The sequence below is a fragment of the Eptatretus burgeri genome, chromosome 1 (assembly GCF_056783735.1).
Source record: "Eptatretus burgeri isolate ZD-2024b chromosome 1, Ebu_testis_v1, whole genome shotgun sequence".
Classification (NCBI taxonomy): Eukaryota; Metazoa; Chordata; class Myxini; order Myxiniformes; family Myxinidae; genus Eptatretus; species Eptatretus burgeri.
This window is the reverse complement of record NC_140961.1, coordinates 63646901-63663642: the sequence shown is the minus strand read 5'-3', so window position 1 is coordinate 63663642 and position 16742 is coordinate 63646901. Positions and strand designations below refer to the sequence as shown.

The following is a 16742-nucleotide window of genomic DNA, read 5'->3' as shown; positions in this document are numbered from 1 at the left end:
TATTTTCTAGTTTTTTTTTTTCATCTATTCACATTTTCATTCATGGATGCTTTCCGATGGTTCTGTGATTTCTCCTGGTGTCTCGGGTTCGATGTGCATCGGCACACAAAATTACCGTGCTTCCCCATTGTCTCGGGTCGCTCACCTGCATTTTTTTTCATTTTTTTTTCTTTTTTTCCTCATTTATTTGTTATTTTCATTTATGAATGTTGTACGATGATTCTGTTATTTTTTTTTCTTTCCGGTGTACCTGCTTCAAGGTCCATCAGCTCTCAAAATTTCAGCTTTCGATGTCACCCGGAAGATACCGATCTTTAATATCAGTCAGTCAGTGGTTAGAAAGAGCTATATATTTATATATATTGTACTAGCATATTTTTGTTATTGTTTATATGATGCAACATTGAGATCGATTATGGTGAATTACATTTTTGAGTTTTGTGAAAATGTTGTGTGTTGGAAAACAATCTTTGGTGAATCAAGAAAAATCTAATGGTGAATGTGCAGTGAAGGAATAATATTGGTTTGAAGATATTTTATTATGGGTTTATTAACTTAAAGAGATGAAATTAGAAGGAACACCGCTGGAGTATTTTCAAAACAAACATGTGCAATATTATAAATTTCAATGACGGTCAACTTGAATCAACACGTGGAAATCCAATATGGCTGAAGTTGGCATTATATGGAGTTCGTTATACTTGTTGGACCCACTGAATATTTGGCAGGTGCTTCGCAACAGTTTTTTTGAATAAATAACGTCATTGAATACACACCATCCAAAATGCATCACTTTGTTAAATGTATTCCACAAAATGCTCGCCACATGTGATTTTGGGGGTGAACCACAGTTGTTTAATATTTTGAATATTTGCGAAGATGATTTAATGCATCGTTTGACATTTCTCCAGAATCCAGGCTTTAAACACATTCATCAGAATTGGTGGTTGTTACATAGTTTGCAGAATAGGAACAAGTTCAAATCATGAAAACAAACAAGTACAATGACAGGAGAAAAATTTCAACGCGAGTCTTCGGACACGCTTTACTGTGGCAAACATTTTCACTCAATAATGAATATACAAGAGAAGGTGACACAGTCGATGTTGCGGATGGTGATTTCATGGTTGAATGGAGTAAAAAGCTGACTTGCCAGCTTCTGAAATCACAACTCTTGGCAAGCAATTCACAAGCATGGCGACTGGTATTGCATTGCTTTTAATTGGCTGACTGGAGCAATGTTGTGTTCAAGGCAGGGCAGAGCTTGGTACCATTCGGCCTCATCCCTTATTAACGGAAGAGATGAAGAAGAACTGAATCTTAATTGTAAGGGCAATCATAATCTTACAGCATGAATCTTTTTGACATAAATGCTTGACTGGTATTCCTTTAAATGCTGTCGTTTATCCGAAGCTACGACTCATGCAGACGGAATGAATTAAGTTTTTTTTCCAGGTTAAATGTCTAATTCATTAACAATTTATTCACAACACATCCTTCACCTCGTCTCATGAATTTCCTTCAAGGGATAAGTTAAGGAGGCAGATTCAAAAGCAAACATAATAATAACGAGAAAGCATCTGAAAATGCAAAACCCATTCGCATCCACTTTGTATTCAGACGACTACCACTACTACCACCACTACTACTACTACTACTACTACTACTACTACTACTACTACTACTACTACTACTACTACTACTACTACTTCTTCGTATTCTTCTTCTTCTTGATGAAAACAGCTAAAATTTTTTTTTTTTATTTCAGGCCTAACCCTAACCTAACCCTAACCCTAACCCTAACAAATCTTGACCTTTGAACTTTTGATCTAAAAAAACAGCTTCGAGCATTTGATTGGTGAACTAATCCAGTGACCCAATATGCTAATTCTTTAAATTTCAGGTCAATGGATTAAAATTGACCATTTTATGTGATGCTGACCTTTGACCTTTTTACATTTTGACCAAATTATGAATTTGTCTTCTCCATATTCTCATAATTATGCTTTGTTGAAAATTTGATGACAAAGCTCAAATAGTAAGTTAGAATTTCAGGTAAATTGGATTAAAATTGATGATTTTATGTGATGCTGACCTTTGACCTTTTAACAAAATTATTATTTGACTCCTCTATATTCTCATAATAAAGCTTTGTTAAAATTTTTATAACAAAAGCACAAATGGTAAAAAATTTATGGCCCGGACAGACACACAAAAGTGATTGCAAAACCCTGTCTCCCATTGCGTAGGGGACGGGGTAATTATTATAATAATAATAATCATTCAATTCAACAAAAAGCATGATTCATGCCAGTCAAATATCCACCACTTGTCTGGACAAATATCTTATTATGTTATCTGTTCTGTCTTTTCCTTCATTCAGGCTCAGGGATGGAAGTTGATCATTTCTAATGTGCAAAGGAGTGATGCAGGGCACTATTCCTGTGTTGCTTCCAACCGTGTTGGCAGACGGGAAAGTGATTCGGCCTTACTAGTAGTGCTGGGTAAGTAATTCGTTGGTAAAGAGTTTTTGATGAGATGAAGGGATCGAATGGGACCTTTATGTGCTGTAAAAATGTAAGCTTAAACATGGGCTCGCAAGATGGAACTGAACAGTGGTGGTGCAGTTGATGGATTAAATGATCGAGGTGTTGGTTCACTTGGGGATTACAGTTTGTGGATGCAGAGGATTTTGACTCACGGTGGATTAAAATTTGAGATTTGATTTGTTGTTGATACTCCCACGTTAATTCTGTTAATTTAAGAGTTTATCTCAAGAAGGCTATTTCACGCGACAAATGTTGGACAACTCATCCTCTCATTAATGATGAAGGTTTTATGGTTGAAAATTTTCTTTCTTCTTAATATTCTAGGTGGATTTTGGGAAACGTTTACATGGGTAGTGTTTCAGTGCCGATCCCAAGTTTACATGATCAGGATATTTAGAATTAACCACAAGGTGTGGACTGGAATCCGAGGAAGTCCAGAATAGGTATGGTTCAGGCATATTACTCTAACCCCGAAGGTTATTAATGAGCCACCTCATTTTTTTAACGACAATCCTGCAGCAACATCAAAATTCTCCTGAAGCTTCGGATCCAAATCCTTCACACGATTAGCTTCAGTTTAATCTAAAGCCACAACCTTCGGGACAGGAGTCCAGTCTACTCACCACTATTAGCTTGACCACTATTTGCTAAAATGAGAAGCCTTGCAAGGTGAAGTAAGAGAAATGCATTTGATTAACTGATGGGGAGTTTGGAGAATCGGAGGAGAGGGGAAGGGAGAAGGGGCTGAGAGATGGGGGAGCAGCAAGAGCAGAAAACAGCAGACTCCCACATAAGAGATGCTGATATGGTGTAATAACATGGTGAGTTTAAGGCCAAGGTCCAGTAATCTTCGAGTGTAGCCTGCAGCCACAGCTGGGGTTATTATCAAGAAAAGTCGTGCTTTGGTTGGAGACATTATACAAGCCTCGTGGTAATTACAACACTTGCAAGGGCTGTTTCTAAACGATATACCCTAATCATACTGGCAACCCTTTAACGGCTGCCCTCTAAAATAACGCCTTTGTGTTTATCTTTGCTGAGCAATTCTACTTTTAATTAGTGTATTCTCATCATTACGCCAAACTCAATTGTACCACTATATTGCAAGCATGAGTTTAAGGAAGGCAAAAGCATGCATGAGTCATATGTGTGAAAACGTAGCTTGTTTGGCTTTTCTTTTGGAGCACTTTGTCTCAAGGTCAACGGGGTGGGTTGGGACGTGCATTTGTCAAGAATTTGGCAGGGAGAAGGACCGCTGCCTCGCCGTGTGGCCCACTGTTACTGCTGTGTGTGGCCAAGTGATCCTTTGTTCTTCAACTTTCAGAACGACCCACATTCACAAGGAGACCGCTGAGCCAGCTGGTGGCTGGGAATGAGAGTGTAGAGTTTGTGTGCCAAGCTGATGGAGACCCTCCTCCACACATTTCCTGGATTCGCCGGGATGGAGAGATGCCTCGTGGACGGTCAGTTTTGTCAAACTGGAACAGCAACCATGACACAACCTCAGTGTACTGGTTGCTATGTACTGTTAAAAATTTATGGTTAAAAGTAAATTATATTCGAGATAAGCTATCAGATCGTTTGGAAGTTAGTTTTTTATTCGTGAAATCAACTCCTTGTCGTTCAGATAAAATGAAGAATTTTTGAATCGCCATTTATCAGAGAGATGTTTTGTCAAACTTTGACTGGATTTAGTGATTATGGGTACCATACTCCCTTCAGCAATAAAACTTTATCTTAAGACTCTCAAACTTAAAGCCACACTGTGCATGATATACAACATAATACAGTACATGCTATTAAAGATAACCAGCTCTTGTGTCATTATTCTAACCATAGAGGCTACATGACCTCACTGAGTTTTTTCCACCACTCAAGGTCACTGGACCTCATGATGACGTTCTCATTAGCACCACTTACATTCCTGTGGCTTAATTAGTGCCATAGGGGTGATTGGATCCGTCACGGTGGTGACACTGAGCCCTTAATCTCTTTTTTTTACATTTGACTTGTGGCCCATTGCACTGGACTCGCTAAACGTGAGAAACTCAGAAGAAGGCAGAAGTTTAGCTGATGTTCTGATACCAGAAAATGGCATGTTTACTTGCAAATGGAATTTCCGGCACTCCTTGTGTCGGTTTTTGTCAAACGGGCCTCTCAAAATCTTTCTTAACAGTGATCTAATGCTCATGGAGGGGCTTGAATGCACATTATATGTAAGCCAAGAATATTACGAGATAGCAGTTTGTTTTTATGTGAATGACAAGGCATTTGTCGACAATGTACAAATAAATGAGTCTGTGGATTTAAACTTGGGAATTTTTTTTTTAAGAATATGCAGGGATTGAGGCTCTAGAAGAGCAAAACAATAGGGGGCAATCGATGAACCAACAAAATTGGGCAAAGGTAAAACAGTGTCACAACAACAAATAGAAGAACCACAGCACAAGGAGAGAAATTGGAGGAGAAGGGTAGGAATGAGGTCTCTTCTGGTAGAGTAAAGGGCAGTATTTGAAACGGGAGAGACCATGGGGTTGTCATTATCAGCAGACTTGAAATCCTGTTCGGAAGATGTTGAGACAATAGATACAGTAATGAAGAGAGGTGTATGGAAGAATAGAGATGAGCATTGCATTTAGATTTGGAGAGGATAACAAAGGGTTTCTGGCACAACACATTCAACCTGGAGGGGCTGGTGCTGGGCAGAGGCAAGATGGTAGAAGGAGTAAGACCACATTAGAATTGGTAAAAAATAACTTGATAGGCCAGATCTATGGTGAGCAAGAAACAGACCCTGAGATTCAGCTTCCTGAAGCAAGCTTCTAATACCACCGAGGCCTTAGATTCCAGCACCGCAAGAGGGGCAGTATAGGAAGTAGTGACCCCATTCCACAGTGGGTGACCATAATACGTGACACTCCCGATAAAGACTTTTTACACTGTTATAAGTGATGATGCCAGAGGAAAGACTTGGCCTTGCAGAGAAATCCAAGGCAGTGGCCCCTTTTGGAGGTTAGCTTGTAGATATGATCTGCTCAAGAGAGGTTAGAGCTGATAGTAAAACAAGGGAGCTCCAGATAGTAGGCATCTCCCATAAGCTGATCACTGAAATACATATGGGATTTTCCTGCCGGTCTTTATCGAGTGACAGAATGAGAATATGGGTATTTTGTGCACTAAAATGCATGTTCCAGTTAAAATAGCGATCTACCATATCAAGCTGTTTCTGTTGGCAGGTGGGAAGAACTGTCGGATGGGAAACTACGTATCCATGGTGTGCGACCATCAGACGAGGGGACTTATGTTTGCTTGGCGGAGAACAGATTGGGACAGGCGGAAGCAACAGCTACGCTCTCTGTGCACGGTAGGGTCAAGGGAATATTCATAATACCCTTGCAATGATCCTATTGATGACAAACTACAATTATTGACATGCCACGTGAATACTTCAAAATACATGTATTTATTTCAAAAGAAGCAAACTGTCTTTCTTACATATTTTAGTCATAAGTACTTATCCATCCAAGACAATAGTATATGTCTCATATTTACCTATCAGGTAATTGGCACATGCTTTGTTGTTGTTTATTTTTTTTTGTTTTATCTCTGCAAAATGCCATGTTGAGATTCGACTCGGTACCATTCCGATGTCCACCTATCTTTTGTAGCCATCTGACATTTCTGTTGTATTGTCTCCGATGTGAAATCGGCGAAACCTTGTGACGGGCCCGACTAAATATTTTCAAACGCTGCATTCTGAATGTAAAGCTTCGATTGTATCCGTATAATCCAACTCACTTCAGGTTGTTAGTGTCCTCACCGTGCAAACTCTGCTCCAAACCAGTGGGAGAGCATTTTCTCAACTCATGTTGAATTGAAACACTTGTGAGTTCATGCAATCCAATAACATCCACGATGTATTAAATAAAAGGTATCGCTTTTAAATGCTCATGAAGTCACTGTATAGGAGTTTGTAAGTGCATCATTTTGTACACATTTAAATTGACGGCCATTTTTTGTTTCCCGTGCCACCCCGACATACGGAGTACTTTCGTACTCCATGATAGTGCATAAGAGTTTATTGATTAGTACAAAATAAAAAATAAAAAAAACGAGGAGTTCGACTTCCAACCCGAGGTTTAGGTTACTATCAAAGTTTGACGGATTCGTTTAACAGACAAAATAAATTTTACATAAAATGAAAGGGAATCTTAGACAAATACCTAATAAGGTGTGTGTGTATAGGGGGTTAGCAGACCTGTTATTATCACATTAGGACAACATTCTAAAATACTTTATGATTGCAGTAACGAGTGCTTTTTTTAATAGCCGCAAATACTGGTGATAATTCTGGCCACGGCTTTGAGGCCAGTTTCGTTATTGTGTACTGTGTAGATTGAATCCAATGGTGTTTTCCCATCTGTGGTTATGTAGTTTGATACAAAAAAAGCAATCAAAGCTAATGTCTTTGTTATGAATCAGAATTTGAAAAGCATCGTTTCTATCTGGGGACCAACCGTGCAGGGAATGCCGCATTTTGGAACATTTGTTGTGGTTTGCTCAGGAAATGACATTTTACATTAGCACCGGAGAGTAATAACAGCTGGAAGCCATTTATTTCTACACTCATTCTTGGAGGCAGATTAAAGGGCATCTGCCTCTTGTCTTACATATGTAAGCCGTTGAGGCTTGCATTGAGCCATGCCACCATCGCTGGGTCATGCCACCAGTCCTTCAGTGGGGTCCCAAAGATATAGGAGCAAGGTTTCATTCAGACAGTGCTCCTTGGTTCTCTGTGCTCTGGTCATGGGCGAGTGCAAATTTTGTTTTCTTATTACAGCCTGGTCTCTTTCAGGGTAGAGCGATCACGGAATGGTGTTGATGGTTGCAGGGATAAAGCAAAGGTGCTTGGCAGCACTTGGCTTGTTGCTTGCTAATTGGAATCAGGAGGGTCCAGCTGGAGATAATAAGAGATCTGGGGGTGCTTTCCACCATTAGGGAAAGAAAGAACATTGATGAATAGATTGCAATGGTGTTTTCGCATTGCTGCTCACAAAAGCTCATTTTTGGACGTGAGGAAGTTAAGAGGTGAGGAGTGGTAAAAAGGAGGGAAACGTTTTTCTTTATTCTGGTGTTCTCTTTGGGCAGTTGGAAATAAAAAAAATGGCCAAAACAAATTGATTATCCTGTTTCATGCCTATTAGTCATGATTTGGCACTATCTTAACCTTGATGAGCATCTTGCTGTGCTGATGGCTGGAAGAGACTACACTGATTAAAGTGGATGGATGCATTCAGTGATCAGGACCAATGAAGCTTCTTTTTTTTCGAATGGATGGCCTTTAAGGAGTAAACAGCGGTTTCAAATTCGAGATGCCATGAATGCATCTCCAAGCGAATGCATTCGTGCAGCTGTGAGATTCGTTGTCGGATGGAAAGTGCATCCGCAGGACTGCAGGAGGGAATGGTGGAGTCGAGAGGTTGTTGGCTGCATATCAATTGAAGCTTGGAGGTGAAGCCTCGAACTAAACTGTTAATGGGCTGGATGAAATCCAACACTTTTAATATTTCCGCTTTGCAAGTTACTTTTTATGACAAGCTGCCAAGATTGATGGCATTACTTACTTATACCTAAATGGACTGCATTGTGTGGTCACTTTGCAAGGGTAAAACTCGTATTGCACTTCCATTTAGCTCAAGCAATAAGTAGAAGCAGGTAAATCATGGCACCATCCTTTGAGGATGGATGAGTGCCTACGGGGCAGCATATTGAAAATACTTCACACATCTGGCCTTCTTGCTCAGGGCTTTGTCGGAGGTAATTGTGTAGCAAGCCCCTCTTCTTGAATCGGAGACATCCAGTGAGACATGTCAGGTGGATTGGTATATAGCCAGAAAATGAAAAATTAACCCAGACAAAGCTCAAACACAAACTGCCCTAACTGACTTATTTTAAAGCTTTCGGTTTGTTTAGCTTGGTGCAAAGTTCTCCCGATATAATGAAATAAATGCTCAAGCATGTCCATGAGCCAATGGTCATGTTTACTAAAAGGCCGTTCGTGTTGGTGTACACCTGACCATGAGTACGGCCGCCTCACCGTACTCTAATTGGCTGTGAAGTCGATTTCACATTGGTGTTATAAAATATTGCAATGCCTAATTATCCCCATGACTTTCATGTCATAGGCTTAAGACCTTTCAAAGTCCAAGCGGCTCATTTATATAACTAACCGCATGCTTGTGCGAGGGCTTTCCATTGTGGCCACATTTGCTACATTCTTGTGGGTCTGAGAGAAAATAAAAACACACCCACTCATTGTTTGTTGTGAGATTTCTTTAGATCTACAACCTGATCTACAATGATTCTCCCACCCGGCTCACTATCATAGAAAGGTTTATTACAGGGTTAACGGCATGGGGCATCTGGAGTTATCAATACCTTTTCTAACTTTTCCCATCTTCTCTCTCTCCTCCTCCCACAGAGGGGTCCTACGGTAAGTGCTGGTGTGCTGTGTGACACCTGCCAGATGCATGATGGGTCGGGAAGGCATGGAGAGAACTAACTCCCATTCTAACTTGTTAGGACTTCAGACCCCACTGCCCATTCACAGGTAACCATACTAACCCAACTTTACACTGCGCTGTTATGCAAACTGCTGCGTGGAGCAGTGTTTTGTGGAGGAGACATGGATGGAAGCCAAAAGGAATGCCACTGTCTGGAAATGGAGTCTCAGCAGTAGGGTACAATGCCAGGTCATGTTGGTTTTACTTTCTCTTCTAGCTGCCCTGTGATGTGGCATTTCTAGGCAGACTTTCTTTGGCCCTATCTGAGGGCTGTCTGAATCAGGAAACATCTGCACTTGCCTCTGATAAATCAAGGAGGCAGTTTATTTCCCTCACCTCTCACCCATTCCATCGTTATCTGCCAGAATAGCCCACGATACACGATACTGGTCCTCATTAAATGGTTTCTTCAATGTGTACCATCTAGTTTCAACACTCAGACGGATGACAGACTTCCATTTTGTAATTACTGCCGCTACCTTAGGTGGAGAGAGGTTATGTTTTCACTGCTGATTGTCTGTCTGTTTGTCTTTGAGCAGGATATCTGAAAAAGTTACAGACAGATTCAGACGAAACTTGGCGGACAGGTTGGGTGTGCGACAAGGACGAATTGGTTAGATTTTAGTGATTATCCGGATCTGGATCCAATATTTTAACAAAAATTTAAAGTGATTTTTTATCATTGAGAGGTAGGGCCAAAACTTATATATAGCATTGTATTTCAAATAAATTATGGATGGAGTCAGACGAACCTTGGTGGATGAGTTGGATAGGTGACGAGAACAAGCCGATTAGATTTTGGTTCAGGACCGGATGCAGATCCGGCCTATCAGTAGGATGCAAAACGTAGACTGTTCAGCCTGGAGGAGGTATGCGCTCTACCGAGTGCCGTTGTAGTTTACTAAAGCAATACAAGTACAGTATTATCATATCTCGGAACACTCATGGTATGGAGAATTTTGGAGCATAGGAGAAGATAACACATTGGTGATGCATCCTGTGAGGTGGTATTGGTGTATGGAATCAGTCATTTACAGTGGATTACTTGTGTAGTATCTTTGTACTGAGCAGACTTTTTGGACTCGATGAGCAGTTGACCTTTTATAATCTTTGCAGTGGACTCTTTGCAGACAGCAGTCGTAGCATTCCTCCTTTCACAGAGTAAAAACCTTGAAGTAGTAGAACACGAGTGGAGAAAGCAGGCAAGCAAAATCGTTTGCTGGTCATTTAAAGCAACACAAAAGTTAATTGCACAGTGGATTTGTTTGTACAACAGACTATTTTTCAGTGCACAGATATTATATTATGCTCTATGGTGGAAATTACACGGGATTATAAAGTGCTGTTTTCTTCAATAGATCAGTACGTTTCTGGATTTATATAGTAAATGATTAGAAACGTCTGTATAATACATTATGATGTACTGTTTATCAGTACAGCAGATGATCACAGTACACTGTTTTTATTTTTTTTTAATTGTACAGTTGATTGCTTTTGTCCATACATTTACAGTAAATAATATCCGAGTACAACGTGTAATGACCGACAACCAATCTGAGAATTATTCTAGCTTGTTTGGATGATTGTTTATTTTCACTATGTCTGCTTCGGGAAATTACGCAGCTTCTTATTTTAAAATGTCAGAGACCTCGAGTGACCTCGGGGTAGGCAGAATGGTTGTAAAAGTGACTGGGGTAATTTGCACTGTCTGTCAGCATTTCTTTCTCATTAGCTCAGCAGCCAGCAGGAGAGTGACCTGGATGATAATTATATCCGTGTTACAGTAACCCTTTACCATGTACAATCACATCATATGTTAAGCCCATCCAGGCCTAATAGAACATGGAGTTATGAGAGAGAGAGAGAGAGAGAGAGAGAGAGAGAGAGAGAGAGAGAGAGAGAGAGAGAGAGAGAGAGAGAGAGAGAGAGAGAGAGAGAGAGAGAGAGAGAGAGAGAGAGAGAGAGAGAGAGAGAGAGAGAGAGAGAGAGAGAGAGAGAGAGAGAGAGAGAGAGAGAGAGAGAGAGAGAGAGAGAGAGAGAGAGAGAGAGAGAGAGAGAGAGAGAGAGAGAGAGAGAGAGAGAGAGAGAGAGAGAGAGAGATATATATATATATATATATATATATATATAGATATAGATAGGCTGGATCTGATCTGATCTATCTATCAGTGGGATACAAAACGTAGACAAAAAGAAGGTGTTGGGGTGGGGGGGGGGACAGACACAGAAGAGCTACACAGAGACAAAAGAGACAAATAAATCCTATTTGATTGGTGAAAAGGTAAGAAAGTGTAGCATATGAACATTTTGAAGTTGAAGGAAAAACAGACATTATTTTGAAAGGAACAACATCTGTGAATAGGTCTGCTGTAGATATATCTACATCTTCATTCTCTGAAATATCCAGTTCATGAACATCTGCGTCATGCTCCACTGGGGTATTTTTCAGCACTGTGTTTAAAATTGCGCTTTTGCTTCGCTTTGCCTTCCTCTAATCTCATTCCATCTAATCTCCATCTTGGCCAGCCCAGGCACCTATGGCTTTAAAGGGCTTTACCTTATAGCCAAGCCATGAAAAACTTGTGGGAATATTATATCCTGATAAGTGAATCACTCATTCTTTTATTTTTTTGACTACACTTATTTTGCTATCTTCTGTTTCCGCTTGTGTCAGCAATTTGTATAATCACCTTTCAACCTTTGCTTTCACCAGCAATGTTAACTTGCAATCATCCTTGTTACCTCGGCCACCAACCCAACCCCTCTTACTCGTATCCCACACATTTCCTCAACACAGTTGAATAAAAAAAATAAATGACATCGATGAAAGCAAAGAAGGAAAAATGAATAGACACCATTGTGCGCAGTTGTTTGTCTTAATGGAATGCTCTGGGTTTTGAGTTGAGGAATATAACCTGTTCATGTAAATGAATAATAAATGAAATTGTTCTCGACTAGTGCTTTAATACGAGACATTAATTTTGAAGAAGTCTGAGCCCAGAGTTGGTGTTTTGATGCATGGATCTGCCCTCATATGAGCTTGTGCATAAACACAGCGGGCATGAAGGGTGCAGAGTACTGTATTGAGTTGGGGCAGATTAATATTGTGATGATTCACTTAGTTGTTTCCATTCTCTTTGGGTTTTGATAGTTTCAAAAAGTGTCATTTGCTTATTTATTGTTTATTTATTTTTTGCTCGAGTGTGGGGAAAATACACTCAGTTGATTGACATAACTGACCTGTAGTGCTGGTGGATCATGGTGATGAATGACACATTTACTTTTTCCTTTTAAACCACAGCTTCAGTCCTAAGAAACAAAATTATTGTTTATGTCAAACGATTATTATCCAAATTATTGGATATGTCACTTCATGATGTAAATGTAGAGAGACGAATGGAGATATGATGTGGACTCCTCCCTTTTAGGGTCTTGGTTGCCTCCAGGAGGGTAGGATGGCAGAGCTTCTGTACCAAATCCTTCAGGTTATGTGTGAAGGAAGCTAGTCGGTAATGAGGGGAGGGTTACTCTGTATCTGCCTTTCCCCCTCCCCTCTTTTACCAGTTACGCCAAAGTTTCTGGAACAGCCACGAGACAAGGTCGTTCCTGAAGGCCGTACAGCTTCCTTCTCCTGCCTGGCCACTGGCACCCCACCACCCACTGTGTTTTGGCAGAGGGAGGGCACACAGGTGGGCCACAGGAATTTTAGAATGAAGTAATTCTCAACATCGGTGTGGTAGTTGGGCTTTGTGACATATACATCAGTTGACGGAATCTATAACTCGATGACCAATTCCTTTCTGCTTTGAAAGTTCCTCTCAGAGCAAAGCACTTTGTGCTTGGCATCCTGACAAACAGCCTGTCAGGCTAGCAATGAAAATAAATTGGCGACACCAAAATTTAGCAGGAGACACCTGATGTTGTCGTTTTCTGGAATTCTTATCAGCAGTATTTCAGGACAGTAACTGTGTAATTATAAACTTTACTTGATGGGATTAAGTAAAATCGAATTCAATGACTTTTACCTGCTTTTTCTGCATCATCGAGTTTGTTTATGTTAGCCATTTAAGTCCAATGTTAATTACGTGGGGGGAAATATCTTCATTAATTCAGCCTCCTCCTGTAGGATAGGGGGAGGCTTTATAGTTGTTGTAAGGTTTGTTTCTTCAATTATCACCCACAATTTTTAATGCTTCCACAGAATTGATTAGACCCCTAGTAGTACTAAACCACATTTAGGTTTTTCCCCTTCCTTTTCTCTTCCCTTGTACAAGCTGTATCTCGGATCTCACTGGCACTTTTGGAATTTAATTTTGCATCACTAATGGGAACAACAAGGATTGTTCTTGATATTGACTTAATTTTAAGCGCTTGATCTAATTATAGACAATTTAACATTTTCACCTTCATTCAACTAAGGTTTGTCCATTCACAGCGAAATTGCCCTCTTTAGATAGCCCAGAGCAAAGCTCATTTAGCTTAATGTACATCATACCCCTCCAAGTTAAAGATCAAGTTTAAATGGTTTGTTTTTTTGTCATCGATCAATTTTGTCAATGCAGAATCTCAAACACCACCTGGCCTCCTTCCAAGATGTCCTTGCAACATAATAGTTGATCTGCCCTGAAGTTCTTCACCTGATATTTGATGAGTGTCCTTGACCTATTTTTTTCAGATTGTTACCTGATGAACAAAAATCACCTTTTTGATCATAGCTTGAATAATTTTCTTCCGATTTTCATGATGTTGAGTTTTATGATGGTAGATGGGGACACATTTTCTTAATTTAAGCTCTATCCCTAAATGTTTATGAAAGTCAAGATCATATGGGGGTCAGAAGTTTTTTTTTTCGGACATCATTGGACATCGATATTAATGAGTTAGTAAACAGGTCATAAAATGTTTTCAATTTTTTTTTTATGAATGACGAGGAGAATGGGCAAATGGACCCTTCCAATGTCGTATTAACTGACATAGAAAATGGAGAACATGCTTGCCCTACTCTCTTTTACCAGTTATGCCCCCTACTGAATGTACATTAATGAATTTTCTTAATATGGCCACAAATTCCTTAAAGTCAATATTCCTCAAAAATCCATACTTGCCTGTTCTCGCTCTCCTACATTTATTTAATAAACCGAGTACACAACACTACATAACTATGCCTAATGGTGGCTTAATGGCTAGAGTGGTGGGCTTGAGATCATTGGATCCTGAGTTCAAATCCTCCTCAGCTGTTGAATTAATACCAGGCAGGGTGACTCTGCCTGTCATCTTTCCGAGGTCAGCAAAATGAGTGCCATTTTGCTGGTCTCCTGTGTCGGAGTGGCAACCCGTCCAGGATTGTGTCCAATAGCCAAGGAGACTGCTTAGGCAGCACCAACACTCTGCACAGAGTATGGTCCCAATGGATGGATGGACACTACATAAATGCAATTTGCAAGGAGGATACAAAGAAAACAAAGTGCTGTGAAAGACCTTGCATGAGTGACTATTTTTCCTCTCTTTTAAGTCATATTCGCCGATCTTCGCAATAATTGGAATCTTCCGGCTTGCCTTTGTTCACTCCCCAAAGCCCTTGATTCATGTATGCAATGACATTGAATATATATATATATATATATATATATATATATATATATTACTAAATAAATATATATAAATATATATATAAAAAATATATATACTGTATATGTATATCAGCAGGATACGTGTACAAGAGGATAATGAGCGAAAACTCATTGTATATTTCTCATAAAACATTCATACTTATCAATACATAGTACATATTATACAATCAACATTATTTTATTTCATAAACTGAGCTAGTCATGAATCATAAATGAGTTGTTTGTGATTCATATCTATGTTGAATGAGAACAGCACTCGGTAGAGCGCATACATCCGTCAGGCTCAACAGTTTACATTTTTTTATCCCACTGATGGGTCAGATCTGCAACCGGACCTGTACCAAAATTGAATCGGCTTGTTCTTGTCACTTACCCAACTCATCCACTAAGTTTTGTCATAACCCATTCAAAACCTTTTGAAATATCATGCTATATTTTGTTTTGAGCCTTATTTCTTAATGGTGAAGAATCACTTTAGAAATTATAGAATCTGGATCTTCACCAAACTTGAATCATTTTGTCGTTGTCACACACCCAATATGTTCACTTAGTTTCGTGAGATTCCATCCATACATTTTTGAGTTATCTTGTTCACAAACAAACAAAAAAAAAAATAGAAAGATGTCATGCAGAGTACGATACTTGCAAAATCTAACCCCCTCTCCAAACGTTGCTGTGGATACATCAAATGGTCCATTTCATAAAGATTAATATTGACAATCATAATTAAAGCTCAGGTCAATCAGATGAAAAATGATTATTTTTCTGATTGAAATTGATGATTTTAGAAGTTTGCCCCTGAATTGATCTTTGACATTTTGACCTCAGAAACAGTTGGTTCCCCAATTCAGTGATGGACTATGAAATTGCTGTTTAATTTTCAAGTCAATCAGATGAAAATTGACGATTTTTAAGATAAAATTTGATGATTTTAGAAGTTTGACCTTGAGTTGGCCTTTGACCTTTTGACCTCAAAAATAGTTGGTTTCCCAATTCAGTGACACAATTTGCAAATATTGTTCAAATTTCAAGTTAATCAGATGAAAAATGATGATTTTTAGAAATTCGACCTCAAGACGACCTTGACCACCTTTGACCTCAAAATCAATCGGCTTCTTAGTTGAGACGACCCCTACAGCTTGGTAAAATTTCATGACAATCAGTTTAGAATTGCAATCTGTAGGTGATAAACAGATAAACAGACAGACAGAATAACAAAATCGACTGACCTTCGATCTTCAATTTTGCAAGTAACAAACAAGAAGGCATCATGTGGTAGCCTGACAGATATGGAGAAAATCATGCAAATTACATTACTGTCACCTTGACCTTTGATACACACATATATATATATATATATATATATATATATATATATATATATATATATATATATATATATATATATATAGTCAAAAAAACATTGACAGCCTCAATTTTGTCGTTTGGAATCCTCTGGTAAAGTTTGACAAAGATATCTGAAAGCTTTCGCGAGTTATCATGCTCACAGTAAATACTGAGTCGATCCGTGCTGTGCTGTGATGAGCCGTAACAAATGAGACAGACTCACATATGATAAATTTTTATTTAAAGTTTTTGTCACAACAAACAAACAGACAGGTGGAAACATAACCCCAAACACTTTCAGTGGCAGATGTAATAAAAGGCTGCAATTAAAGAGCATTTGAAGTTTGCTCGCTTACAGATTTCCAAATGAAGAAATTATATTTTCCCACACATAGTGAGCAAAAATGGAGGAGATGGTGGTTAGATGTAAGGAGGAATGTGCATATATGTGCACAGGAAAGCAGTTGTATGTCAGGAGGAAGTTAGTTCGATGTAGGAAGAATGATGCATCATTAGATATGATCAGGATGATGATTAGATGTAAGGAGGAAATTGTTTAGCTCAAATGAGGAATGTGGTTAGACATAAGATGTAATGAGGATGGTGGCTGGATGTAAGGAACTTTGTGGTTAGATATGCAAAGGAAAATAGGT

The 16742-nt window shown here is 39.2% G+C and overlaps 1 protein-coding gene across 5 annotated transcripts in view; it reads left to right on the top strand.

Annotated features, from left to right (window-relative positions):
• Positions 1–16742, top strand: part of LOC147034601 (roundabout homolog 1-like) — a 451205-nt gene that overhangs the window by 325479 nt on the left and 108984 nt on the right. For 4 of the 5 annotated variants that reach the window (XM_085885946.1, XM_085885911.1, XM_085885928.1 and 1 more), the window contains exons 4-8: positions 2384–2504; positions 3874–4012; positions 5786–5913; positions 9031–9042; positions 12677–12801. In XM_085885946.1, the coding sequence (XP_085742072.1) occupies positions 2384–2504; positions 3874–4012; positions 5786–5913; positions 9031–9042; positions 12677–12801 (525 nt within the window). The remainder of the gene's footprint in view (positions 1–2383; positions 2505–3873; positions 4013–5785; positions 5914–9030; positions 9043–12676; positions 12802–16742) is intronic. The other variant, XM_085885921.1, reaches the window with a different exon arrangement.